Raw genomic sequence first — 27,979 nt, 5'->3', positions numbered from 1 at the left:
ATTTTTATGTCTCAACTTTGTTCTCTGAGAAATGTCTTCAAAAGATCATTTTCTATCATAATCAATTTACCCTTTAGTCATTTATGAAAATAGAGAATTACCGTATCAAAATGAAATAAGGCCAAATGTCATAAGTAAAAGGAGAAACTACTTCTTAAGTTAACCTAAATGCAAATTTAGGGGAAGACTTTATAAAAGGGTAACCCAGGATATTTTTCTAGTGTTTTATCTCTCCCACCAAATGCAACAAGCAGTCAGAATTTACATTGCACAGCTAAAAACAAAATAGAGGCTGGGTGTGGTGGTTCACGCCTATAATCCTAGCACTTTGGGAGGCCCAGGCAGGAAGACTGCCTGAGTTCAGAAGTGCGAGACCAGCGTGGGCAACACGGTGAAACCCCGTCTCTACTAAAATACAAAAAAAAAAAAACTAGCTGGGTATGGCGGTGTGTGCCTGTATTCCCAGCTACTTGGGAGGCGGAGGCAGGAGAATTACTTGAACCGGGAGGAGGTGGAGGTTGCAGTGAGCCAAGACCACACCACTGCACTCTAGCCTGGGCAACAGAGCCAGACTGTGTCTCCAAAAAAAAAAAAAAAAACCATCAAAAACAAACAAACAAAAAAACTAAATAAAAGAAAAACAAAATACTCCACCAATGAATAAGAAGGGGAAATGTTGATGTCAGAAGATAGCACTGAACTGACCTCAACCCAGAGTAAGGATAACCGTAAGATTCACTGACTCACTCCCTGACTTACCACTAAACTACCAGCCAGGAATTAAAAAAAAAAAAAAGAGTTGGGTACACGTCACAATTGTCTGTAAATTACTGAGAGCCATTCATTCTGACCCAGTAATGGGGATTTGTCTCAGCTTGCATACATCTCTTAAAATAAATGTTCTAATTTTAACTTGATAGAATCTCAAAAGGGTCGTCCAGATCACAAGACATAGTTTGAACACAAGCCAGCAATAATACTGCTTATGTTAGCCGTTAAAATTATCCCTGTGACCTGATGTTACCAAAAGATCAGATAGAATTTTCATGACTAGTTTAGTAGTTGAGAAACAGCCAGTAACATGTGGATGAGACTACAGAACTGTTTAGAACAGAAAAGGAACTGGTTTATGACAGCACACACAGGAGCAATTTTACTCCTCACTAAGCACTTTTTGTACATTTTGTTCAATCAGATACAGAGAAAGACAGCACTGCTTATGCGACACCTCTCTGGGAATCGTGGCAGCAGTGCCAAGCATCCTCTTGCCCGCTTCTGTGGCTCATGTTCTCTATTATGTTGCGACTCACGATCATGCACCTTCTCAGACTCACTTGCACACATGGGCAGAGCCACACACAAGCCCTTCTCCCACAACCAACTGCACACCTCTCCTCTCTCACGCACTCACAATCTAAGTTAGGAGTCACAAACCCAAGTGACCAAGGAGTGGGGCTGATCATAGAGAGGAGGAGTGGACTTGCTGAGGTGGGGCCTGAGGAACATAAGAGGGTGCACATCCCATCACTAGAAGAGAGCTGTTACCCCCAGCAAACAACTGACCAGACACTCATCCAATTTCTTTGCCTTGCCAACTAATCCTCCCAGTAATACCCTGGAACTCAGAACAATGTCAGCACTCAAACCCAGACTTTAATAACCTAGACTAGGTCCTAGTCAACAACATTATCTTCTAGGCTGGCCTCTCTTCACGGACCAGGTCAGAGAAGGACTTACAACACCAGCCACTAGAGAGACTCTCGTGGAGGTAGCATGTCATTCTTAGCCTCTATTGGCTGATTGCTCATTCATTCATTCAGCCAAAACATAACACCTGCCCACAAGCATCTGTGCCTATACACTTTGCCTTCCTTCATGTTACCAAGGATAAACTGTCCTGGCTCTTTTTTTTTTTTTTTCTTTTGAGTCAGAGTCTTGCTCTGTCGCCCAGGCTGGAGTGCAGTGGGCATGATCTCACTGCAAGCTCTGCCTCCCAGGTTCACGCCATTCTCCTGCCTCAGCCTCCTGAGTAGCTGGGACTACAGGCACCCACCACCACACCCGGCTAATTTTTTTGTATTTTTAGTAGAGATGGGGTTTGGCTGTGTTAGCCAGGATGGTCTCAATCTCCTGACCTCATGATTCGCCCACCTCGGCCTCCCAAAGTGCTGGGATAACAGGCATGAGCCACTGCGCCCGGCCTGTCCTGGCTCTTATCTGAAGCCAGTCTCTCCACTTGTGTTCTAGGTGCCGTCCCCTTTCACCTATCCAAGGACATCACTCCAGCGTCTCCCCTCAGTTTTCTGCATTGTTAATGTCACCGACCCCACCCCCAACATCATTCCTATCAATACAAAAACATGCTGTGGTGACATCTATCTTTACACAACAATCACCGCCACCCTCTCTTGAACCTACATTCCCATCCAGCTGCCACCCCATTAGAGCAGATGCCTCAGAAGAGCTGTGTACATTCACTGCCTCTAATTCTCCTCCTTCATTCTCCTGGACCCACTTCAGTCAGGCTTTCTCCCCCACCACTCCACCAGACGTCCTCCTGCCAAAGTCACCAGGAACCTCCACATTCCACATCCAGTGCCAATTCTCAGTTGTCTTCATATCTGACCTTATATCTGTGAGCATCTGACACAGACACAGATCACTCCTTCCTCCTTGAAACCTTTTCCTTGCTCAGCTTCTGCAATACCACGCTTCCCTGGGTTCCCACATGCCTTGCTGTCTCTTGTTCCTATTCTTCTATTCTCTTGTCCCTACTATCTTCCTGCCGTTGGGTCAATCCTCAGGACCCTTCTACTGATAATCACTCCCTTGGCTACATCATCTTGTCTCATGACTATAAGTATCATTATATGCTGACAACTCTCATATGTTCCAGACTTCTCTCTGGAACTCCTGACTTTTATCTCTACTTAGCTATTTCATACTTTCACTAGGATGCTCATATGCACCTCAAACTTTATACATCTAAAACCTAATACATTCCGTTCATTTCTGACCAATCCCTACCCCTACAAACTTGCTTCCCCCATGTTCTTTCCCATTTCAGGAAATGGTAACTCTATCATTCCAGTGACTTAGACCACAAACCTGTAACAGTCACATTTGACATATCCTACCAAATACCTGATTTTTCCAAAGATATTGGAAACCTAGGTTTTATGTGAAATTCCCTAATTTTTAAAGCATTGACAATTAAGTTTAAAAAAAAAATTCTGTGTAGCAAAAATAAAACATATTTGTGTGATAAATACAGTTTGTGGCCCACAGATGTGAGACTTCTGAGGAAATTATGTCTTTTTTTTTTTTTTCCTTTTAGAGACAGTCTTGCTCTGTCACCCAGGCTGGAGTGCAGTGGTGCAATCTCAGCTTACTCCAACCTCCGCCTCCCTGGTTCAAGCCATTCTTGTGCCTCAGTCTTCTGAGTAGCTGGGATTACAGGCATGCATCACCATGCCCAGCTAATTTTTATATATTTATATATATGTATTTTTTTTTAAGTAGTGTCAGGGTTTCAGCATGTTGGCCAGTCTGGTCTCAAACTCCTGACCTCAAGAGATCCACCCTCCTTGGCCTCCCAAAGAAATTATGTCTTCTTCCACTCAGTCCTCATACCTTTAACTTCCCATGAGCTCCCTCTTCGACTGATACAGCATTCCTCACCCAGACTTCTGCCCATGCGATCTCACTCCTTGTGCCCTTTTTGCTATTGTCAGAGCAGCATCCAAAGGCTGGGTTGGGTCTGATATGGAAGCTTTTCTCTTGGTGATAAAGACTTAGGTAGGGCACCAGAATATGCAGCAGTGAGATCTGAGGACAGATCATCTGATAGAGATAAACACTTCAGATGAGGTCAGAATGACCAGACAGCCACGCTGTGAAATGGGGCCCCAACATGCATCACTATCACCAAGAAAGAGGGAACAAGACATCTGTGCAACCACTGCTTGATTCTTCTTCTTAACACTCGAACCATGACAGACTGTGCCATGTGCCATACAAGAAACTGTACATCTAAGCAGTGGCTAAGTGGGTTAGACTCCAAGCTCCCTTATTCATCTTTGAGGCCTTGAGTGAGCTGAAAGCATGGCACAAGGTACATGCTCCAGGTTCGCCAACCGAATGAACGACCAGCAGGCCAACAAATGGCTGGAGAAAAAGAGTGACCCGAACTCTTTTTGAGTCAGCCTCAAGGTTGAGTGAATATGTATGAGTGTGAAAAGAAATGAAAACAGACTTCCAATAACAATAGTTACGTGGAGAGTTAGAGCCAAGGACGTGTCTCAGGGAGCGAAGAAAAATAACCAAATCAGAACTACACAGGGACAACAGAATTCACAACACTAAAGGTTTAATTCGTTTGGGGAAAATATTGATAAATAGGTTTGATAAGGTCTTAGTGAATGAGTCTGATTCTTAAAAAAGAAAGAAATATGAATATCTTCAGAAATGTTTAAAAGAGTAAAATAAATGAAAAAATATTTAATTCTCATTAGGCCAGGTCTCTGGTCATATCTAAACTCAAGTAAAGGGTAAAACAAAATATTTATATGGAAAGTATTGGGTTAATGAGACTTTGTACTCAATCAATTTGACCAATTAATTTATGTAGTGGTTTGAAGCAATACCAGAGAATTCTGTCTCTCTGCTTTAAGGTGTGTTTTGTATAACACGAGATTCCTAGACAGCTTTTAGTCAGTGGATACAATAGAAAGCAAAAATGGAACTAAACGATTTTTAAAAGACTAATAAGATTTTTTGTTTGCAGTACTATGCACAAACCAAAGTATATGCTATCTGGATGAAACAAAACCTTCATTTAGAGAAAACTTAAAAAAAAAAAAAACATTAAAAGCCTAAGAAATCTACTAAATATCCCAAACATTATGCTAGGCACTTTCAAAAATATTATTAATAAATGCATTTATGAGCTGGGCACAGTGGCTCATGCCTATAATCCCAGCACTTTGGGAGGCTGAAGTGGGAGATCACTTGAACCTAGGAGTAAGACCAGTCTGGGCAACATGGCAAAACCCTGTCTCTATGAAACACACACACACACAAATTAACTGAGCATGGTGGCACGTGCCTGTAGTCACAGCTACTCATCAGGAGACTGAGGCAGGAGGATCGCTTGACTCAGGAGGTCCAGGCTATAGTGAGCAGTGATTGTGCCACTGCACTCTAGCCTAGGCAACAGAGCAAGACCCCATCTCAAAAAAATGAAATGCATTTATGATTTGTTTTCTGATGCAATACTACAAACTAACTTAAAAATTACTAAACCAGGCCGGGCGCGGTGGCTCAAGCCTGTAATCCCAGCACTTTGGGAGGCCGAGACGGGCGGATCACGAGGTCAGGAGATCGAGACCATCCTGGATAACACGGTGAAACCCCGTCTCTACTAAAAATACAAGAAAATTAGCCGGGCGAGGTGGCGGGCGCCTGTAGTCCCAGCTACTCGGGAGGCTGAGGCAGGAGAATGGCATAAACCCGGGGAGGCGGAGCTTGCAGTGAGCCGAGATCGCGCCACTGCACTCCAGCCTGGGGCACAGAGCAAGACTCCGTCTCAAAAAAAAAAAAAAAAAAAAATTACTAAACCAAACATTTTAGTTTTCAAATTATGCTGTGTTAAAAAGGATCTTCCCTTACAAAAACAATACTAATTCTGTTTTTTTATATTTGAGTAGTCATTCGAAGTGATAAAACTATTAAAGTTTGTTTCCTTTATCTTTTGTTCTAACCCAATGGTACAGAGAGAAAGGCACTAGATGTGCTGCTTTGTGGCTTAAATTCATATTAAGTTTGCTTTATACCAGGGCATCCTTTAGCTGAAGCTTCATGTAAGACCAAAGGCCACAATGTTCTAGATATCCAAGACTCTAAGATTCTGGGGTGTCTAAATACTGCTTTGGGGACATCCTAGTACATGGTTATTTGGAGTTGGTGACACAAACACTCCATTCTTTCTTCCATGAAGCCGAAGTTGCTCCAGACCACTCCATGGTCTCTGATTCCACCTGCCACCACCCATGCTGTCCTAGGAAAGGCCAGCATACTATAGGGCTATTCAGTCCTGGAGACCACCAAGGTTATTCTGAACCCAAGGGTAGGCCTTCAAATTCACAGGGATCTCTGGAGAGTAGCAATGATGACCGAAATGCTTGTAATGGATTACTTTCATTTAAAAAACATTTGGACCACAATTTTATATTAACTTACAATAAAAAAGAAATGTAACCACCTGTACCTTTTCGGTCTTGCCCAAATATAAAAGAATATAAGGAAAAATGTCTCTGGATGGGTCTCCACAAGAAAAGCAAATATATTTTCTGGCAGAGGGAAGGGAAAATGAGTTCTCTGATCTGGTTTAAATATTCAATAGGCAGCAATGGGCGAGACAAAGCATGGCTCTGAGTAGCCTTATCACAGAAACGTGGAGTTGAACCCCACAAGAGCGAGGTGCACAGAAGCAGCAGCATCTCCGGCTGGCCCTGGGTCAGCTGAAATCTGCCTGCTGGACGGAGTTGCTCCCAACTTTCCCAGTGTGTCATATTCTCTATGGTTACAATAAACCCAGGGGATTTCCAAAATTAGCACTCACTCATTGAGCCAGGAAGAAGAAAACCATCCTGTTTCAGTAATTTAGATCTCAAACTGGATTTTTGGGGGCAATTCATTTGGAAGATATAAAATCAACTGGGTTCTTGAGAGAGAAAGGCCAAGGTTCTAGCAAATTAAGTCTGTCTTGCTCCTCAAAACTTAACTCTGCTCCATCTGCTTCTTGTGTGTTAAAATAAAAGTACTGCAAGCAGTGTCTGTATAAACCAGGCTATCCCCGAAACGTACAATGTGCTCAATGGTAGTAAGGTGGAAAACAGATGGAGTTAAACAGAACCACACACTCACTGTGCAAGACTGAGTGGAATAGTCACACTATTCAAAAGTCTTTCTCCTCTGCACTGTCATCTTTTTGCTTGCTAAACTGAATTTAATCAATTGAACTATAAGCAAATGTCCTATTATAGACAAATTCAGCTCTAGGGGCCATACTGTCATGGTTTGCAGGAACACTATTCAAACTAGCAAGGTTATAAGTAAGGATTAAAATGGATCAGGTTCACATTTCCATGTGAGACAGGTTTGTATTTTACAAGGCCAAGGACTGAGAGGTGAAAATAATGCTTCTCCTATTCCTCCCTTGACAGTGAATCCTGTTGTTTGCTTTCCTCAGAACACAGCTGGTGTGTCTAAGAGTCTGCTTGTTCCCATTGTACAAAGGGAAGAGAATGTAATATGTTGGAGACATATGCCAAGGGAACAGTTAGGGAGGAAAGAACACAAGATGCTTCTAATCCTTATCTGGAGGACGTTGATAGAGTCTTCCCAGAAAAGAACAGAAAAGGAAACACTGCTGCTACAAAAAGCCAGACATGCTCATTACTGTGGTGTAAGACTTATGGAAAGCACTTTGGATAATGAAATATGAGGAGTGAAAGGCTCTTTGTTTTCCGCTAACTCAGGAATGTCCATATGGGACAGAGATTGGCCCAACTCAGTGAAGGGCTTTGCTGCTCACGACTGTCTCAGGATCAACCTGACAGCTAGGCCCCTGTTCAAGAAATCTAAATCATCCTCTTTGTTAAACACAAATGAGTCAGAGGCTAAATAATAGGATCCTGTCCCTAACAGTGAGGTAAACATTGCAACAAGGGCTGTATTAGCTGTAAGGTGTATCAGAACTACACCAGAGGCCAGGAGCAGTGGCTCACGCCTGTAATTCCAGCACTTTGGGAAGGCAAGGTGGGCAGATCACCTGAAGTCAAGAGTTCAAGGCCAGCCTGGCCAATGTGGTGAAACCCAATCTCCACTAAAAATACAAAAATTAGCCATGTGTAGTGGTGCATGCCTGTAATTCCTGTTACTAGGGACGCTGAGGCAGGAGAATCACTTGAACCCTGAGGCAGAGGTTGCAGTGAGCCAAGATCATGCCACTGCACTCCGGCCTGGGCAACAAAGTGAGACTTTGACTCAAAAAAACAAAAAAAAACTGCACCAGGGACTGTGCTAAACAAGCACATTACCAAAAACAACAAATGTCCACTGAGCACTTTATATGTATTAATTTGCTTCATCCTCCTGACAACCCTGTGAGGTAGGTACTATTTTCTTCCTTGTTTTACATATGGAGGAGCTGAGGCACCAAGTCTTAAGTCATGTAGCAGATAAATGGCAGAGTGAGGACATATGCCCTGCCTTTCTGGTTTATGACTTACTCTGAACACTATACTGCCTTTCTCAAACAAAAATGACTAACAACCTAACAAGTACTGAGCACTTGGGTAGACCAGGCCCTCTTCTAACCATGCTACATGATGACCTCCCTTAATGCCCACAATAACCCTATGAAGACATGGAGGCAGAAGTTCAGTAAGTAGGCCAAGGTCACCATCCAGGAAGTGGTCACTGCAGGATGTGAAGTGAGGTCATCTAGCTCCGGAGTCCTTACTCTTAGCCACAGCAGCAACACTGCTGCCTGCATCTGGCTTAATCCCCACAACAACTCTGAGGGAGCTTTCAACACCTTTTTGCAGGTGAAGGAAACCAAGGCTCAGTAGACAGTATAGGGAAGACACTGAGTTAGAGCACAGACTCAACTCCTCCAAGTTGTAAGTCTGCAGAGCTTAAGAGTCTGTGTTTTTGACCATGACACATGAATAACTTACCAGAGGGCCATGAACCCCAGAAACTGATGGGAACCTTGTCCCAAAGGCAGCTAAGTACCCTAGGGTCAAGCACGAGGCAATCAATAACATCAAGGTTTCTCCCCACTGCAGCCACGGTTCTTATAAGAGAAACTTTCCTCCAAGTATCTACCTGTTATTTCCCTCAGAATGACAATGAGGCAGCCCCCAAATTTTACACCCCCCTTCTCTTCCCTCAACATCTCCAACAATAGTTAAACCATTTGCACTTACACTTTAAATGCTGGGAGGTAGGAGTATATAGAGATGCTGCTGAGGTTATAAATAAAGGGCAGGTGTTTTCTGATATCTCTTGTTGCCCAGCTACTAAAAAATGTGTTCAGTATGCCTTGGTCCCCACCTAAAAGAAAAAAATATATAAATTAGTTAACAGATCTCTATGACAGTTTAAGAATTTTATAGGAGCACATAACTGGACCTTTAAAAATAGACACTAATTCCATTTTTATTTTATTTTTTTTCTGAGATGGAGTCTCGCTCTGTCACCCAAGCTGGAGTGCAGTGGCACAATCTCAGCTCACTGCAACCTCTGTCTCCTGGGTTTAAGCAGTTCTCCTGTCTAAGCCTCCTGAGTAGCTGGGACTTCAGGTGCATGCCACCACGCCAGACTAATATTTGTACTTTTAGTAGAGATGGAGTTTCACCATGTTGGCCAGGCTGGTCTCAAACCCCTGATCTCACGTGATACACCCGCCTTGACCTCCCAAAATGCAAGGACTACTGGCATGAGCCATCACGCCTGGCCCCCATTTTTTTAGTAAGTTCCTTGACACGCCAATTGAAAACATTTTAGGGAGTGGCCATTTCCCTGATTTAACTCATTAATTCAACCAGTATCTATTGAGCAGCTACTATGTATCAGATACTGTACTAGGCAGTGCAGAGTCAACAGTGCACAAAGAGATATGGTCACTGTCTTCACAAGGGTCAGGTGGGAGACACCAACAGCAGCAAATCAAGTCAACAAACATCGCACAGATGGAGATGAATGCAGTGGAGGAATGTACATGGTACTACAGGCACACATAGAAGTGGCTTGAGCGACATCTGATGGGTGAAGGAAGGCTTCCGCGAGCAAGTTGTGTTTAAACCAGTATCTGAGGGGTGCACAGGCACACCCGAAAAATGCAGATGGGGGAAAGACAGGGCACAGTGTTTCAGGCAGAACAAAAACAGCGCACACCACAGACCTGTGGTGGGCAGGAGCATGAGGCTATGGATAGAAGGCCTGGAAGGTGGCCTAAGTGGACTCGGCGGGAATGAATTGCATGACACCAGGTGAGTCTCAGAGAAGGCGGCAGGGACCAGACCACATAGGGATCAGGTTTTACACTTTATTTCCAGTTAAAGATTTCAGACTTTCCCCTGAGTGTAACAGGACAAAAAGAATCAAAAAGTAAAAAAGAGCAAACTGGAACAACGGAATTGTTTTCCAGGGCCCACAACTGTTGGCTTATCAACAGAGGGCCCACAAGGCCACGTTAACCCTATGGTGCACTCTCCCACCACTGACCAAAAGTCTCTGGGCAGATCCTGCTCAGTCACCACTGTGGCCAGCGCCAGCTACAATGATACAGCAAAGTGTCTGCTCAGCCCTTGGGGTTCCTGGACTTCATATCTTCCTCAGAAAGTGGGGATCATGGCCACTCATTCAAAAGAAATAAAAACAACACAAGACACATTCTTCCATGTATTTCACGTGCTTTCTATTTTAGACTCATGAGATTTCAGAAAACACGCTCAGAACGAGTCTCCCAAGCAGCAGAACAGGAGTTAACGGTACGTGTGTGTGTGCATGAGCGCATACATGTGAGTGTGTATGGGGATGGCAGGCAGGGAGACACCTGCTCTAAGTGTCAGGCAGGAATACTGCAGAGTCACTCCTCTCCTCAGCCTCCTTTGCCGAAAAATCCAGCTCCTTTCTCAACATACAACAAGTCCAGTTGGCTGTCATCACTATTCAATTATCCTTAGTTTTCAAGGAGACTTCAAAAATCTAGAGCTCTATTTAATTTTTGGAGTTAAGTAATATGATCAGGACTTTAGGTTTAAAGTCCAAGTGTACCTTATCCACCCTCTGCGTATTCTATCCTTTCCAAATACCTTCAATCAACTCTAAGAATCAAAGGCATTCACTGATTGTCTATGAGGAAAGCCCTCCTTAAACAGCACCCCTGACAGGTCTGTGTTCCTCAAGGGACGAACAACAGAAAATCAGTTTCACTCTTATAAGTTCTAAAGCACAATAAAGATGGCAACAGAATATGCTTCACTGTTACAAAAATGCAATGGACTCAATGTTTAGATACCCCCGAATTCCTACACTGAAATCCTAACCCCAAAGTTGATAGTACCTGGAGTGACGCCTTCGGAAGGTGATTAGGTCATGAGGGCTCTGCCCTCATGAATAGGATTTGTGCTCTTATAAAAGAGGCCCAAGAGAGGCCCCTCACCTCTTCTGCCACATGCAGCAGTTATAACAAAAAAATAAATAAATAAAAAAGCTGTCTATGACCCAGGAAATTGGCCCTCTCCAGATACTGAATATGCTGCACCTTAATCTTGGAATTCCCAGCCTCTAGAACTGTGAGAAATATATTTCTTCTATAAGCCATTTAATCTATGATATTTCATTATAGCAGCCTCAATAGACTAAGACAATGGACAGACATGAGAACTAAAGACAATTTTAGCTATATAGGCAAATGAATATATTTTGAGGCACAAACTATCGAAGCCAAAACATCATGCCATTCATTAAAGGCTTATTTTGGATTCCACAAAGATACCCCAAATGTGGGACTAGACACTAATGGCTGAGGTACACAGGCCTGAAGTCTTAACTAATTTCCTTTCACACATAATCATCAAAATACTGTCAATCAGTTCCATGGGAACAGAAAAAAAAGCTAAGGAAATGTTCATAGCAGCTTTGTTCATAATAGTACAAACTGAAAACAGCTCCAATGTCACTCAACAGGTATATGGATATGGCACATCCATGTGGAATATTTCTCAGCTATAAGATGGAACAAACTAGAGATACAATAACCTGGATGAATCTTAAATTAATTACACTGAGTGAAAAACTCCAATCTCACAAAGTTACATACTATGTAATTTCACTTATATAACATCAAATAATAAAATTACAGAGATAGAAAGCAAATTAATGGTTGCCAGGGGAGAGGGAAAGAATGAGAGATGCAGTTGTGGCTGTAAAAGAATATGACGGGCCAGGAGCAGTGGCTCATGCTTATAATCCCAGCACTTTGGGAGGCTGAGGCGGGCGGATCACGATGTCAGCAGTTCAAGACCAGCCTGAACTATATGGTGAAATCCCGTCTCTACTAAAAATACAAAAATTATCTGGGCGTGGTGGCACACGCCTGTAGCCCCAGCTACTTGGGAGGCTGAGGCAGAATAGCTGGAACCCGGGAGGCAGAGGTTGCAGTGGGCTGAGATCACACCACTGCACTCGAGGCGAGGTGACAAAGTGAGACTTCATCTCAAAAAAAAAAAAAAAAAAAACAGAATGTGATGAAGGTTCTTGTGATGGAACTACTCTGCATCTTGACTATGGTGGTGGTCACACCAATCCACATATGTGATAAAGTTGCATAAAAACCAAAAGTGCATATATACACACGTATACACACAGAAAAGGGAATACATACAAAACTGGTAAAATCTGAGTGAGATTGGTGGATTGTTCCAATGTTAATCTCCTGGTTGGGGTGACACATTTTAGTTATACAAGGTATGACCATTGGGAGAAAACAGATGAAGCGTACATGGGATCTCTCTGTATTATTTCTTACAGCTGCATGGAAATCTACAGTTCTCTCAAGATAAACAGGTTTTTAAAAAACTCTTACAATTAATGTGCAAAATACAATCAGGAATTAGCTGCTAAATTCCACAAGAACAGAGATTATGGCTTTTTGCTTACCATTATAATGCTAACATGTAGCAGAATGCCTTACACTTAGCAAATTATTTATGGAATGAATGCAAGAATCTTGAAAATACTCTGTAACAGCAGAAAAAATTTAAACGACTTACATTCTACCACACAGGAATAGTTAGTATATTGTAATACTAACTACTCATGGAATATTATTCAGCAATTAAAACTAATGTCTATAAAGACAACATCAGTACACTGTGTAATATAAAGATATACAGCTACATACATTGTGATTAAAACTAAGAACATAAACAGTAATGAACATTTATATTAAAAGAAAGTAAATAAAATAATTGCATTAGGAGATTGGTATAATAGATGTTCCTTCCCCCCTATTTTTCCTAATATTACTCTTGTAATGCTAAAATATTAGTAATACAACTAGAGGCAAGAATGAGAACTGTGCTTAGACCTTTTCTTTCTAAATATTCTTTACTTTTAATTTTTATTATGAAGCATACTACCAAAAGAAAAATACGTGTAGGTTATAAAGGATTATTAATAATAAAACTCTACACATTTATCCCATTTGAGAACCTGGACACTGTAAGACCTTTAACTGAAGCAATTCCACTTAAAATGACTAACAGCTACTCATAATGCAGTAAAGAAATCTAATTCCATGGAGGCCTAAATCGTAGTTGTAAAGTAGAACTTCCAAATCCGACCTGTGTGAGCCTGGGAAACAGGAGTCAGAGCTGCTGATCCCTCAAAGTCCCTGGCTGGCTGCCTTTGGCCACAACAGGCCGTTTCTGTTTACCCTCAGGTACCCTACAAACATCATCTGCCCATCAGCTGTGTGCCACAGGGAGGCTGGGAAGCACTGGTTGTACAGAAAACGAGCAAGGAGGAAGAGAAAAGGCACTGAAGTAGAACTGGTGAATCAACGGTGCCTGTTAAATTGGCAAATCCTGAAACACTCAACAAGAACCTTGGCTCTAGAGGGGACACACAGGTCGTAAAACTTCCAGGGCCACTGACCTCACTATGTGACTACAAAGGTTTATTATTTAGTCCAAAATTGTGGATTAAAAATAAATTAAATACCATCTAGAAGTCTGTAGCTGAATTTTTAAATTCAGCGGTCTAGAAATCTTAACCATCTTTTCCCAAATGCACAGTTCAACATTTCAAGGTCAGGCAAATGTTTTAACTTCATCAGAAAAATCTATGTATGGTGTTACCAGTATCCTCTCTTTAGAAAAAATCTTTAAATGATAGCACAGTTCAAAGCAGAATGCAAATCTAGGCACATCTATGTTAGAAAACACACAAGGATGCCCTAAAGACTGCTGAATTTCCATAACAAAAACCCTACAACTTTTGTCCGACACGTTTTAGTCAGACTTCCAGAGGCAGCTTTATTTAATCTGACAGGTTAAGATACTTTTAATCTCACTCATCTCAGAGCCAACAAACATGATTAGCAGGCATCACTAGCAGCTGTGATCCGGTACACCAGGGTGTGGTAACACAGGTGAGAGACAAGGAGAAAGGAAATGAACAAGGGGCACACTGCATCTGCTTTGCGAACAAAAGCAAGTATCTCATTCTGAATCATCCTTCCACCCAGCTGCCCAAACGCTACGTAATCACCTTGCAACTACAGACTTGGTACTTTCTGTCTTTTAAGCAGGGTCACATACCTGGTAACCATGGACACACCACAGCATTGATCAGAAACTGGGACTATTTGTTTCCTAAGACAGAAACAGAATTAAGTGGTGTCTTTTTAAATCTGTGCATTTGTTCAATGCTCGTGTACTTTGCGTGCTCTTCCATAGTTTGCTGGCAGCTGGCTTGTCTACTGTGGGTAACAGGGCAGTGAGTTAATTCTGATTTAGACATGAGCCCCAGCATCTCAGTCAAAGGAATGCTCCCCCTATAATAGTGCTCCTCAAGCTGTGGCCTGGGTTCCAGCAGCATGGGCATCACCTGGGAGCTTGAGAGCAGTGCAGACTGTTGAGCCCCACCCGACCTACAGAATCAGAAGCCACATTTTAATCCCTAGGGAATTTGTCTGCATATTAAAATTTGAGTAGCACTACAATCTTTCGAAGAATGACTTTATTATAACAAAGGATAATAACTCTTAAAAATGTCATTTCTATAAAAATGTCTAACATTATATAAATTTGGTATTCACATAATAGGAAGATTCAGATAGGTTCCAACTCTCAGATACTTCAAAATCCAAAAGGGGACAGATGGACAAAGTAAATAAAGTAAATGGTGACTCACACCTGTAATCCCAGCACTTTGGGAGGCCGAGGCGGGTGGATCACCTGAGGTCAGGAGTTCAAGACCAGTCTGGCCAACATGGTGAAACCCCATTTCTACTAAAAATACAAAAATTAGCTGGGCATGGTGGCAGGCACCTGTAATCCCAGCTACTCAGGAGGCTGAGGCAGGAGAATCACTTGAACCCAGGAGACAGAGGTTGCAGTGAGCCGAGATCCGAGATCGCATCATTGCACTCCAGCCTGGGCAACAACAGCGAAATTCTGTCTCAAAAAAAAAAAAAAAAAAAAAAAAAAAACATTTAAAGTAAAATGTGCTTTATACTATAACTGAGCTAGAAACAAGGACTGACATGAACACGTGACTCACCTCTATCTATTTATTAATTTATTGAGACAGTCTCGCTCTGTCACCCAGGCTGGAGTGCAGTGGTGCGACCTCAGCTCACTGCCTCTGCTTCCAGGGTTCACGTGATTCTCCCACCTCAGTCTCCCAAGAAGCCAGGACTACAGGCACATGCCACTACACCCAGCTAATTCTTGCATTTTTCGTAGAGACAGGGTTTAATCATTTTGGCCAGGCTGGTCTGGAACTCCTGACCTCAAGTGATTCGCCTGCCTTGGCCTCCCAAAGTGTTGGAATTACAGGCGTGAGCCACTGCACCTGGACACTTTTTTTTAAAACTAACTTCCTACAAAATGCTTGGCAGATATAATCATTTCTGCCTATAGTGAGCATGCTAAGGATTAATAAATTACAGCTTATGAAAGCCCAGCTCTTGGGGATATTTTTATGAGATTTACTGAGGATCATTAGATTAACCCAAGGTGGCTTATGGAAATCCAGGCACTTGGAGCTTGGGCCCCAGCATCACTGCATCTCACTGGCCTCAACCCATTTAAGCCAAGAATAACTGATTTCTTTCACTACTTCATGTTATAGCTTTTGTTTTTCACTATTTTGTTAAAAGATTATTAAGTATCAAGCTATTAATTATTACATACATGCAAGGAAACATTTACTCTTGGCTTAAATGTCAGTTTCTCAGTCGAAGGCAGGTCCTCCTAGTCTGGACTCTTAGTACTCTGAACTTACTAGAATCATGATTACATAACTGTGTACTAGTTGTTAAATGTCTGTAAGGTCTCAGAATATAAACTTTATAGAGGCAGGAATAAAATGTGTATTACTTACCAGTCTATTTTTGCCCCTTAAATTTAGGATTTTTCCCAGATTAGAAATTAAAATGATGTTTGAAATAATGAATGAACCTACTACAGAAATACAGGTGACAGTAACACTTCTCAAAGTACTTCCAGACTCCATAAAACAATGCACGCCGATGAACTGTGCTGCTGATTTTAAATGACAAAGTATTTTTAGGTATTTTGGATCAGAGGGGAGGAATAGTAGCAATAGAGATAGAAGACTTGAGCCTCCATTCCTTCATTTGTAAAATGACGAATATACCAGCTGCTCTGTCTACTCAGAGAAATTACTTAATTAACCTGACATAAAGCCAAGGTAATAAGGATCTTCCTCCATCCTGTATCATTCTCAGGACACATACTCAAGAATGCTGCCATGTGAGAGAACTGGGAATGGAAAAGCCACCCCCAACCACCAGCACCCACCCCACCTCTCCTCCCCGCAACACATAGCCCAACCAGAGCTCAGAAGGACCCTGGTTCAGACCTGACTTTGCCTCCGCTGAGGGACACCAGGAAAGCTGCTGTCCTGAACTGTAACAATGGCAGGTCCCCAGTGCTAGCTAGATAGTAGGCTCTCAATGAGTATTTGTTATATGAATGGATGTATGAATGCTTACCTCACAGGACTGTTGAGAAATAAGTGAAAAAGTAGGTAAAATGACCAGCATAAGAGCCTGCACACATATAACACATTAGTCGCTTCCTCCTCCTCTATTTCTCACAGGGTCATGATCTCTGACCCTGTGTGCTCATCAATTTTGCCACTACATGTTATGGCTTTTGCTTTTCCTCAAGATACTTATTATCTATCAATAAAATGACATAAATGCAAGAGAACATAGTCATTTCCAAAACAACTGATAAATTACTAGAACAGGCAGCCTAGTGCTTAGGTGGCTGGGGGAAGTCACCATGGTAAGATAACTGTCCAGGCCAACCTATCAAGTCAGGTAACCAAGTGAAGCACACCAAAATCTCTGAGCTCATTTGGTTTGGACAAGACAAGTACTATCTTGAAATATCTCAGTCCTTCATTCTTTTTTTGGGCAGGTCCAACATGAAGCCTAATTAACTACAAAGATTTTAAAACCTAGCTCTGGGGTCAATTTTACGCTTTAATAGAATGTAGCACCAAATCATTTCTGTTAAACATTATTTCAAAACATTACTGTATTCTGCTTATGGGACTCAATGACCACTTAGAATTTGGAACACACAAATATAATGATCTCAAAGCTGATCATGGACTCTACTTAAATAAATCATACCTAATATTCTGCCACTAATTTATTCTATCCTATGTTTTCTTCTTTCTAGAAATTCAACTACAGACCAAAATTCCAGTACACCAATCAAAAGTTTAGGATATTTACATTGCAGTAATCAAAATGAGTATAAGATGTTTTTTAGGAATATTCCAAATTAGAAAATATGAATTCCTCTGACCTAGGTTTTTGAAACTGACACAAACAGACGAAATAGACAACAATTTTTAAGCACTCAACCCTTCAACTATACAAGCACTCTTAAGATACATTAGTCACAAGGGAAAAGAAAATAAACCTCAACTTGCATTCAGGTTGATTTTTTCAAATTAAGAGCAAGTTCATCAGCCTCATTTCACCGATGTGGCAGAAGCAAAACTGATTAGAACCTAGAATATAACGATCCCTCTCTTCCCCTCTTACTGCTAACATGCCCTGAAGTTAACTTTATCTTGTCACATCCTATACAATACTAGTTTATAACTATTTCACAACAGCTATTGTTCAACTTTTCGGGAAATACGTAATTATAGTGATGAAGTAAGTGCCAAGACAGTTTGAAAATACAGCAGTATAGAAGCTTGACTCTTCATTATGGAAAATTAGACAGCAGCCATGAATTAGGTATGTAGTCACCAGTTCTAAATTTTAACATTCTAGAATTTTAGAAAGAAAGAGAAGTCAAGGTACCTAGTATGGTTTGCCATATTAGGATTATTCTCTTGGCCAGAGTCACAGAATAGAGAGGTGGAGGGGCTGTGAATAGAGGGCTGGTGATTAGAAGAATGACAGCCACATTCTTTTGCATGAGAAGGGTTGCAAAAGCAGCTGCAAATGCTCAGCCATCAACAGCCTATGTGGCTTGTCAGTGGACACCAGGCCCCACCAGTTTCTGCTGAACACAGGAAAGAGGTTAAAAACATGACCTGCAAGATATTCGCACTGAGATACAGTCATCTGAAAAACTGGTCTGAGCTGAAAATTCTGGGACTTAAAACTGACTATGGGGGTGGTGGAGGGAGAAACTATGGTTGTGAGAAAATGTGGGTAACTGTGAAAGGAACACCTGAAAATGTTCATCAGTGCCTACAGCATGACACCTAACCAAAATTATTTTTTATATAATTCTTAATTTTTAAGATTTACTTTTACTATATTTTTTATATAATAACATATTGAAAACTACAGGCAAAGGTTACTGCCATTAGACAAAGTCACTGTCCATAAAGAAATATTTTATTGCTATCAAGCATAAGTCCAACACATTTTTATGTCACATGGTTCACACATTGATTCAAGTGGACAGTAAACCCCTCCAGAGAGAAGCAGCCTCCCAAGGTACAGAGTGAGCTTTCTTTGCTAAGTAAAGCTTAACACATATTTCAAGTGAACACAACCTCTGATTTGAGAACTGCTAAATTTCTTCTTCTGCTGAATTTAAACAACATATTGAGAACTGTAAGTTCTCAGCTGCACAGCTGACTTTTTACCTCTTTCAATTTCTATTAACAGAGAAGATTCAGTCCTTCACCACCAATGAGCCAGTAAATGGAATACCTAAGAGGACGGCCAGCACCTGGAAGCCTGCTGCTGAATAATGAAATGTGCTAGAGGCACAGACAGAATCTCATGGTGGTTTCAGATCTTGGCTGAAAAAGCAGAAAGTGCTTCCTAGTCGCACACTTTGCACACATCCAAGCTTCTTAACAAAGAATAGGTTAATTAATTAGTTTCATATTCTCAAATTATAACCTAGATAATTTACCATGGCACACTACTGTTTGGTATCCAGAGTCTTACTTCTCAATAACATTTAATAGTATTCCAGGTTAGAAATTGGATTCTCTTTACATGATTAAAATCATGTGATTTCAGGCAGTTGGCAGGCCACAAGATGTACTTTAGAATGTGATTCACTTAATGAAGTTGAAAAGAGTTACACTGAATTTCTGACAGGGTTACACTTACTTCCTTCAAATTAGGAGAAGAGGTGAAGAAAGCTACACTCTGACGGGAAGGTTAAGACAAATAGTGGACTTCTGCTAAAAACACTCTCCTCTTCCTTTTATGCAAAGGTAACTGTTTCCTTATAAGCAGTAGTAATAAGGAATACATCTTTTGAACTTAAATACTAATACAGCTTTCATTCCTTCTATGAAAGGAAAATAGCAGGAGCGAAAATCATGTCAGTAAAGTGAAGAAGTTTCATTTGGTCTTGACCACGGAGAACATTTAACACATTATTATTTTCTTATTTTAAGGTTGCTTAAAACAAGACTTCACTTCTTGTTAGATGCTGCCATACATGATGGTTCAGATACTTCTGCTCTGTTTTAGAGCATGTAGAGAGCAGAGTTTTGCAACCTCAGCACTACTGACATGCTGGGCTAGGTAATTCTTTGCTGTAGGAGATCGTCTTATGCATTGCAGGATGTTTAGCATCCCAGGGCCTCCACTCACCAGATGCCCTTTGCACCCTCCCCCTTCAGTTGTAACAACCAAAAATGTCTTCAGACATTGCCAAATGTCCTTTGGGGGACAAAATCACCCTTGTTTGAGAACTACTAGCTTACAGTGTAAACAAGCTAAATAGTTACATAAAACTGAGACTTAAACTTCCTTATTACTTTCAATTACAATTCATATAGCCACAATTCCCAAATCCTCAGCCAAATAACTAAAAAGAATTCAATTTCTGTGAATAGCAACAATGAAAACCCAATCTCAGTTTTATGTATAATTTGAAATGTTTTAACTTCCAGTATCTTAACCTCAGCAATCTAACAAACTTATAGATCTAATGTTTTCACTTTTCAAGTTTAATATTTTGATTTTTAACTTTCTAACTAATTAATGAAAATGAACCCTCATATCCGCACCCAGGATTGAATCTTTTGTCAAACGAGAAAGGCTGTTTCTGCTATTTCTAAAAGATCTACTTACTGCAAATCTCAGATCTACTCTTGGGACAGGGAGAGAAGGAAAGAAGCCCCCGCTGTGTCTCCAGCAGAGCTCAGGCCTCTGGCCCAACCCCATGTGAATAGCACACAGCACTGTGCTCTGCCACAATGTCACATATCTGATGGTGAGTCACTGCTGGGAGGGTTTCTAAGAGAATGTCCTTCTTCTTCTCTATTCTGGGTCTTTATTCAAAAGAACCATCAAAAATAATTTTTCAAAGAACTCCTTCTGCATATTAACTATTGGTTTTGTCCTGTGTGTTTTTGTTTTTAAAAACACGGCTTGTTATTTCAGAAATTGGCCTGAAACGAAAGCACACTAATTCATTTGATCAACTTCTCCAAAAGATATGAGACCCTATATCACAGACAGAACTGTTGTATAAATATAACTATAAAAACATTTATATGTTATAGAAAATGGATGCTGACTTTGTCAATGTTCTACTTTTTGGCCCTGCAGATACCTCTGACACACAGCCTTGTAGAGAATGAGAGTTTGGAAGCAAAGATTATTCATATAAACTTTCTATCTTCTTTTTTATGCCACCTGAGAGAATGAGACCCAAATTATCAGGTTTATTCCTCAAGTTTCCATAGTGACAATGCTTAATCCTCCTGGAATGGCCTGTCAAACTCTCTTGAGCTTACATTTACTTAGGTTTAAGATAGATGTTAAAGTTTTTCAGTGTTTTGAATTTTTGAATAATCACAGTACATTTATCATACTCTAAATTAGATACAGGAAGACAACTTAAAGACAATCCTATAAAATTGCCTATCATAGTTTAATCTTTCACATCTATAGAAAAAGATGCATTTACATACACATACACACACACACACACACACTTCCCAAAAGAGCACAACTTAAAATGCTTGCTCCATCTCTTATACCTTTCAGGCAGAATAAACCACAGCAATTATTTCTGAGAAGAGCAGCCCCTAGAAATAACTAATTATTCACAGCTTATCAGACATGAAGATAGTAGATACATACCATCAAAACTACCTTGCTCAGAAGCAAGACGCAACAGCTGATTATATGTTTCAACTGAAGGCTGATAAACGAAGACTCCGGAATTGAAGCAGTCAGGCCACCCTGGGTCTGGTGCTGCTGACAATTCTTCTCTCTCAAAAAGATCATCAATATTTGCTAGGACCTGATCAAAGGGGAGAAAGAGCATTACAGAAATGTTTTTGCTACAGAATACCCTTCTTATGTTCTCCCTATGTCATCCAACACAAAAGATGGTGACAGCTGTAAGGCAGCCTGGGCCTCCTCTCCTTCATCCCCTGACATATTTCATGACAGTGGTTCTATCTGAACTTTGCTGTCAAGTCTTGACAGCATTCCTCAAATGCCTAATAGGTGTCTATTACCATATATATCTTTCTTTTCTACCCTCAAAGCCACACTCACCAGAGTATCTGCATCCATGAATACACATTTTGAATACTGTGTAAGTGACCAGCAGTGGAGCTTTGTCAGTGTGACACCCAACTCTGGCCTCTTCATTAAGGTTAGATGAGCAGAATCGCCACTGTCCAAGACATCTACCATGATGACTTCATCGAAGACTGTCTCTAAAACTTTTCTGTCAAAATAAAATCCAGAAAACCACACTTAGCATCTTTTCAGAACAAGTGACCCACTAATGCAAGACTGATGCTTTATTACCCTCTCCATCAATTACTAGAACAATGCATTGCTTTGTAGAATATGTACCCTTAAATCTGTTCTAATTTTACTCCAGGACAAATTGTGTTTATTTGCATGTCCAGTTAACTTCACTAAAGTAATAAGAACTGCTTATGGTGAGGATGAAATGCGTGTCTTAAAACATTATTATAGGCCGGACGTGGTGGCTCACACCTGTAATCCCTGCATTTTGGGAGGCCGAGGTGGGCGGATCACGTGGTCAGGAGATTGAGACCATCCTGGCTAACACAGTGAAACCTCATCTCTACTAAAAATACAAAAAATCAGCCTGGCATGATGGTGGGTGCCCGTAGCCCCAGCTACTTGGGAGGCTGAGGCAGGAGAATGGCATGAATCCGGGAGGCAGAGCTTGCAGTGAGCCGACATTGCGCCCCTACACTCCACCCTGGGTGACAGAGCGAGACTCCGTCTCAAAAAAAACAAATAAATAAAATAAAAAAATATTATCACAGAAGAAATTTTCTGGGTTTTTGTATTTTACTATATCACTGAATAGCAGATAGGTTGTGGAAATAGCTTGCAAAAATGTATAAAGGGCTCCGTTTATTAGGTTGCCCATTTTGTAGAATCCAATATAACTAGTGTTTATTACATGCTGAGCACTTTGCTTAAATAATAATGAGATTCACTTTGGTTTGTGAGGTACAACACTTCCCTACGCCCCAAATTAACTAAGGCTTTATTTTAGAAAGTTCTTGATGGTGGATCGGGAGGGTAGACTTGAGTAAGACACTAAATTGAGCACAAGAAAAAACACAGGGTAAAAACGTATCATACTAAAAGTTTATAACATCAGAGATGCAGAACAAAAGTGGTACTGTATTCTGTCTCCAAAGCTGTACAAAAATATGCTACAGTTCACACAGTAAACTTGATGTTTTTGAAGAGAAACGGTGAGGAGAATCACTGACCAAAGTAAACTGATGGTGGTTACAGGAAAGGTAAGACTAGATCTGGTTTCTTAGACATATTCTAATAGACTACAAATTAGGGCATACACATTAGGAGACAGGCTTTTTGGCATCTTTCTAAATTACCATTTAGGAACAAGGGTGTTAGTGTGAAAGATATACGTATGTATACAGAATGCCTACTTTTTAGAGACCCTTGGTCTGTGCTTATACTTTTTGGGAGAAAAAAAAAGTTACAAAAAGGGCATTTTCAATTTCTTAGAGGGCCAGGAGACCACAAAAATAAACACATCACAAAGTTACTAATGTGCCCAGATACTTTAAAAGTTAGTACTAGGGACTAGGTAGCTCATTCAGATACTTCGATTTGTTGTTGTTGTTGCTATTGTTGAAGACAAGAGTCTCACTCTGTTGCCCAGGCTGGAGTGCACTGGCACAATCTTGGCTCACTGCAACCTCCACCTCCTGGGTTCAAGCGATTCTCCTGCCTCAGTCCCTAACCCCAAGTAGCTGGGATTATAGGCACACGCCACCAGGCCTAGCTAATTTTTGTATTTTTAGTAGAAACGAGGTTTTGTATTTTTAGTAGAGACAGTGTTTCGCCATGTTGGTCAGGCTGGTCTGGAACTCCTGACCTCAGGTGATCCAACTGCCTCGGCCTCCCACAGTGCTGAGATTACAGGTGTGAGCCATCTTACCTGGCCCAAATACTTAAAAACTTAATTCCATCAGATCAAAGTGAACTAACCAATCACGAAGCAGTTTATACCCTTTAGTGTGTTTCCCGTAGTAAAACCTAGTTTGGAAAGCCCTTTGGTAAAGATTCTAGTATATTATATTGTAAATAAAGACCTTTAGCTTACAAATGTCAACTGGCAATGGATAATATAACTACTTTTCTAAGTCACTTGAGAGTTTCCCTAGTTTGCAACATGAAACAATGTAGCCCCTGCTCCATCTTGGGAAAGGAACCTCCATGAATTGTCACTGCATAAAGGTGTATGTAAGTAGGGAATGCCGGACACACTCCTTCAGATCACCCAGAGGGGATGGAGTGAAGGAAGACGACTCCTTCTTCCACTCCTAGCTGGAATCAGAAAGTGTGGGCCAGCACACCACCTTCCAGAAGAGAATGTAGTTGGAATATCTCCCAAAAGCTAGGAGGTGTTTTCAAATCCAGCAATCCTTCACTCAGCATCTCTCATTTTTCTCTACCCCGGGCTCAACTCCTGAAAAGAGCATGGCCTCAATGTCCAATGATGTCAGAAACAGGGAGAAGGATGTCAGAGACCCTGTGGATGCTGGGGCGGCAGCGAGGTCCTCACCTCATGGAGTCTGAGACCTGAGGAGTAGCGAGCACGACCAGCCTCCTGGTGGTCCTGTGCTGTTTCAGAGATGAGCCCAGGACCAGGGCACCTTTGGCATAGGCATCGTTTGTGGTCAGTGTCACAAAGGCCTGATCTTAATACAAAGAAAAAAAAAACACTCATTACAATATCTTATCTGGAGAGAACCTTTTCCCCAGGAACCCATTCAAACAGTAATTCAGCAAAACCAGTTCCTCTAACATCAACTTTCTCTAAGAATCAAGCTGCAGCCCCTTTGGAGAGAAAACCGTAAGTATCCACTTCAAGAATGGTTCAAGATCATAGCAGGCACAGATGGCAACCTTCAAGAGGTTGATTAAGCTACAGAAATTAAATCCAACTTAGAGTCCCGACATGCTAAATTCTCAGACAAAACAATAGCTTAATACCCAGAGTTTGAACTCCAGGCAATTAACATATGGTAATGAAGAGATCAAGTAGTATATCTTCTGTTTCTTCTATCAAGTACCGTAGACAGTGTTTTCAGACAAGCACAAAAACAACCGTCAAACTCAATTCAGACAGTCTGAAAGCAGAGTCCATATTCTTCATTCTGGTACTTATGTTTACGCCATGCCTCAGGCATGTATGTATGTATGTATGTAGGTATTTTTTGAGACAGGGTCTCACTCTGTCACCCAGGCTGGAGTGGAGTGGTGTGATCATAGCTCACCGTAGCCTCGAACTCCAGGAATCTTACACATAACTGTTTCCTCAACCTGGAGCAAAAGCTCCCCTGCCCCAATACCCCTGAAGAATAACCTTGAGTCTCTCCTCAAATATTAGCTCCTCAGAGAGGCCTTCCCTCCTTGATGCTTCTATCTAAATAGTGATCAATCACTGATAAATAGATTTGGAGATCACCCACGAAGCCCTAACCAGCCTGCCTGCTTTTCTTTGAAGAAGGTGGTGCAGGTTCATCCTGCACCCTGCCCCTCCCCACGCCCAACCCAACAGACATGCACCCCAATCTCCAATAATCACTTAGTTGCCAGAAGAGAAGGTAAACACATGGATTTTTCTTCCTACTGAACGGTCCCCACCCTCCCAAGACCCCTAGCACAGGCTTCAAGATTTCTCCAGTCATTCCCTGGGACAATTCTGGGCCATGTTCCATCTCCAAGAAACATTAACAAGTTGGTGGGCATCCAAATGCATAGGACACTTCAGATCAAGGTCTGGTAGGCGTCAGTTGCCTAACCAGGGAGTTGGTACATTTTGTCATGAAGTCCTTCTCTTTCGGACCCGTGTTTCCTCATTCTCCCTTGCCCATTTTCCAAGGTGGAGGCTGGAAGCAGTGGAAATTCCACTGAAACGTGAGAGGAAGCTGTGGGTTGCCTAGTGGGCCAGCGCATCCCTCGGCTGCTGACCTGACAGTCATCTTCACACATTTTATTAGGCCCTCTCCCATGGCAGGCCAACTACTAAGTTGTAGGAAGACCAGTTACCCACCCTCGAAGGGCCACCAGCTTCCCAGTCACTCACACTCTAGGAAAGCTCTGAACAGTGACACGTGTCCCTTGACAGGCCCATCAACATCCGCCTGTACTTGCTCCCATTATCTTCAGCCCATTGTAACATGGGTAACATCCCAGTCAATCTGCACCAAAAATACTTAAGCTGGGCAAAATGAACGATCATCTAACTCAAATGAAGTCCAGGTTCCAGGCGATAATGGAGAAAAATGTAATAAGGTGAGCAGGATTCAAGGATTTACGGAAGCAAGAATATGGATGATTTTCAAGATTAAATAAGGGATAGAACACAGGTTAGAACACCAGACTAGCCAACATTACAAATGACCAAGAAAGACCAATGACAGCTGGGTAGGAGTTTAATCTTCCTAAAGACGGCTGAACTCTGGGTTACACCTGCAATCTTTGTGGCAGTTCAATTGCTGTAATAACCCTGGCCATTAGCCTCAATGACACGGAAGGACCAGCTAACTCGGAGCTTCCCAGTGCTGGGGCTGACTCGTGGAGTGGCCCGGACGCCTCGCAACAAGTGAAGCCAAAGCCGGCGCCCTCCCACCTGACGGGGCCCGCGCCCGGGGACGCTAGTCCCACTCCCGGCTTCCCGCAACCCGGCCCCAAAGGCCTAAAAATAGGCTCGGCGTGGCGGCCGGGACCGGGGCCGGGGCGGGCGGCAGAGGAGCCGGGCGGAGGCCGCGGTATCCCCGCCTCGGGACCCCCGCTTTCTGGAGTTCCGGGCCGCTGGAGGCCGTGGCAGCTCCCCAAGATGCCGCTGCCCCCGGACTCCCGCCTGGACCCCCCAGGCGAATCGGTTCCCCACCCCCACACGGCTCCGCCGCAGCTGCTCCGCCCGCCGGCCCTTCGCCGTGAGAGCAGGAGGAAGGGCGAGGAGACGGAAGCAGGAACGAGGGCTCCGGCCCAGGGCCCGGGCTCTGCCCGGCTACCCCATCCCTGCGCTCCGGGGGGCGGCGGGGCCGCCGCTGACGCAGGCAGAAGCACGCCTGGCTGCGGCCAGCCAGCAACTTTGCGGCGGTTTTGTCCTGCCGGGAACACCCCGGGGATCAGGGCGGAGGCGGAGAAGTGAGGCGGCGGCTGGGCAGGGAGTCGGAGTCCCGGGGCTGGCGGCGGCGGGCTGCGCGGCGGTACCTGTCATGGTGCTGCCGGGGGCGCAGGCGGCCGGGGTAGCCGCAGGTTGGTGGCTCAGAGAAGCCGGCACCAGGAGGGAGCGCTGCCAGCGAGGAGGCACGGCGGGGAGCGGAGCGTCTGCCCCATGCGCTCTTATAGCGGCCGTCACGTGGCCGCGCACGCTCTCGCTGCCGTCCGCATCCTCCCTGCTGTGCGGCCGGCGGGGGCGGCGGCCCGCGGGGCTCCGGGGCCCGCGTCCGCCTCGGCTCCTCCTCCCTCACTCGGGGCTAGGCTGCGGCTGCGGCTGCGGCTCACCGGCGGCCCTGGTCTTACTTCCCCGGGGCGCCTGCTCTTGTCAACCTCGCGCGCCCCTCCCGCCCCGTCTCCGCTAAACCTAGGAGTTTAAGGGGGACTTTGGGGCTGAGTGCGGCATCAAACTCCCCAAGAAGCCAAGGGTTAGGGAAACTTAAAAAACAAGCAAACAAACCCCAGATCACTCTAGTTAAAATCATGCGTCCGAACTGCTTGAATGAAACATAAAATTTTCGCTTTTTTTTCAGAATTTCGATCAGTCTCTATAATCATTCCTTAGTGTATTTACAATGGTTTTGTAGCCTTAACCTAAAAAATATAGTGAATATTTGGTTAAGTGTTAAATTCTTGGAGCCATCTGCATCAATTAGGCATGGAAGTACTTCGTTTAATCCTTGTACCAACTCAGTGAGGTGTTATATATTCATTTAACAGACGAGGAGGAAACTAAGGCACAGAAAAGTTAAATTACTTTTCTTCTTCTTTTTTTTTTTTTTTTTTTTTTTGGTATTTTTAGTAGAGACAGAGTTTCACCATGTTGGCCAGCCTGGTCTGGAACTCCTGGCCTCAAGTGATCTGCCAGCCTTAGCCTCCCAAAGTGCTAACTTTTCTATAGTCATATAATATAAATGGAGAAAG

The 27,979-nt window shown here is 42.7% G+C and overlaps 1 protein-coding gene across 3 annotated transcripts in view; it reads right to left on the bottom strand.

Annotated features, from left to right (window-relative positions):
- LOC105470044 (glycogenin 1) overlaps positions 1-27,292 on the bottom strand; it is a 36,942-nt gene extending 9,650 nt beyond the window's left edge. For 2 of the 3 annotated variants that reach the window (XM_011721755.3, XM_011721756.2), the window contains exons 1-5: positions 27,050-27,206; positions 24,390-24,525; positions 21,854-22,028; positions 21,431-21,593; positions 8,997-9,123 (exon numbers count right to left, since the gene is read on the bottom strand). In XM_011721755.3, the coding sequence (XP_011720057.1) occupies positions 8,997-9,123; positions 21,431-21,593; positions 21,854-22,028; positions 24,390-24,525; positions 27,050-27,056 (608 nt within the window). In that variant the 5' untranslated portion in view covers positions 27,057-27,206. Of the gene's footprint in view, positions 1-8,996; positions 9,124-21,430; positions 21,594-21,853; positions 22,029-24,389; positions 24,526-27,049 lie in introns of all 3 variants that reach the window. The other variant, XM_011721754.2, reaches the window with a different exon arrangement.
- Positions 27,293-27,979: the final 687 nt, after the last annotated feature.

This window comes from Macaca nemestrina, chromosome 2, assembly GCF_043159975.1.
Source record: "Macaca nemestrina isolate mMacNem1 chromosome 2, mMacNem.hap1, whole genome shotgun sequence".
NCBI lineage: Eukaryota > Metazoa > Chordata > Mammalia > Primates > Cercopithecidae > Macaca > Macaca nemestrina.
Note: the sequence above shows the minus strand (reverse complement) of the source record. Positions and strands in the feature narration are given on the sequence as shown.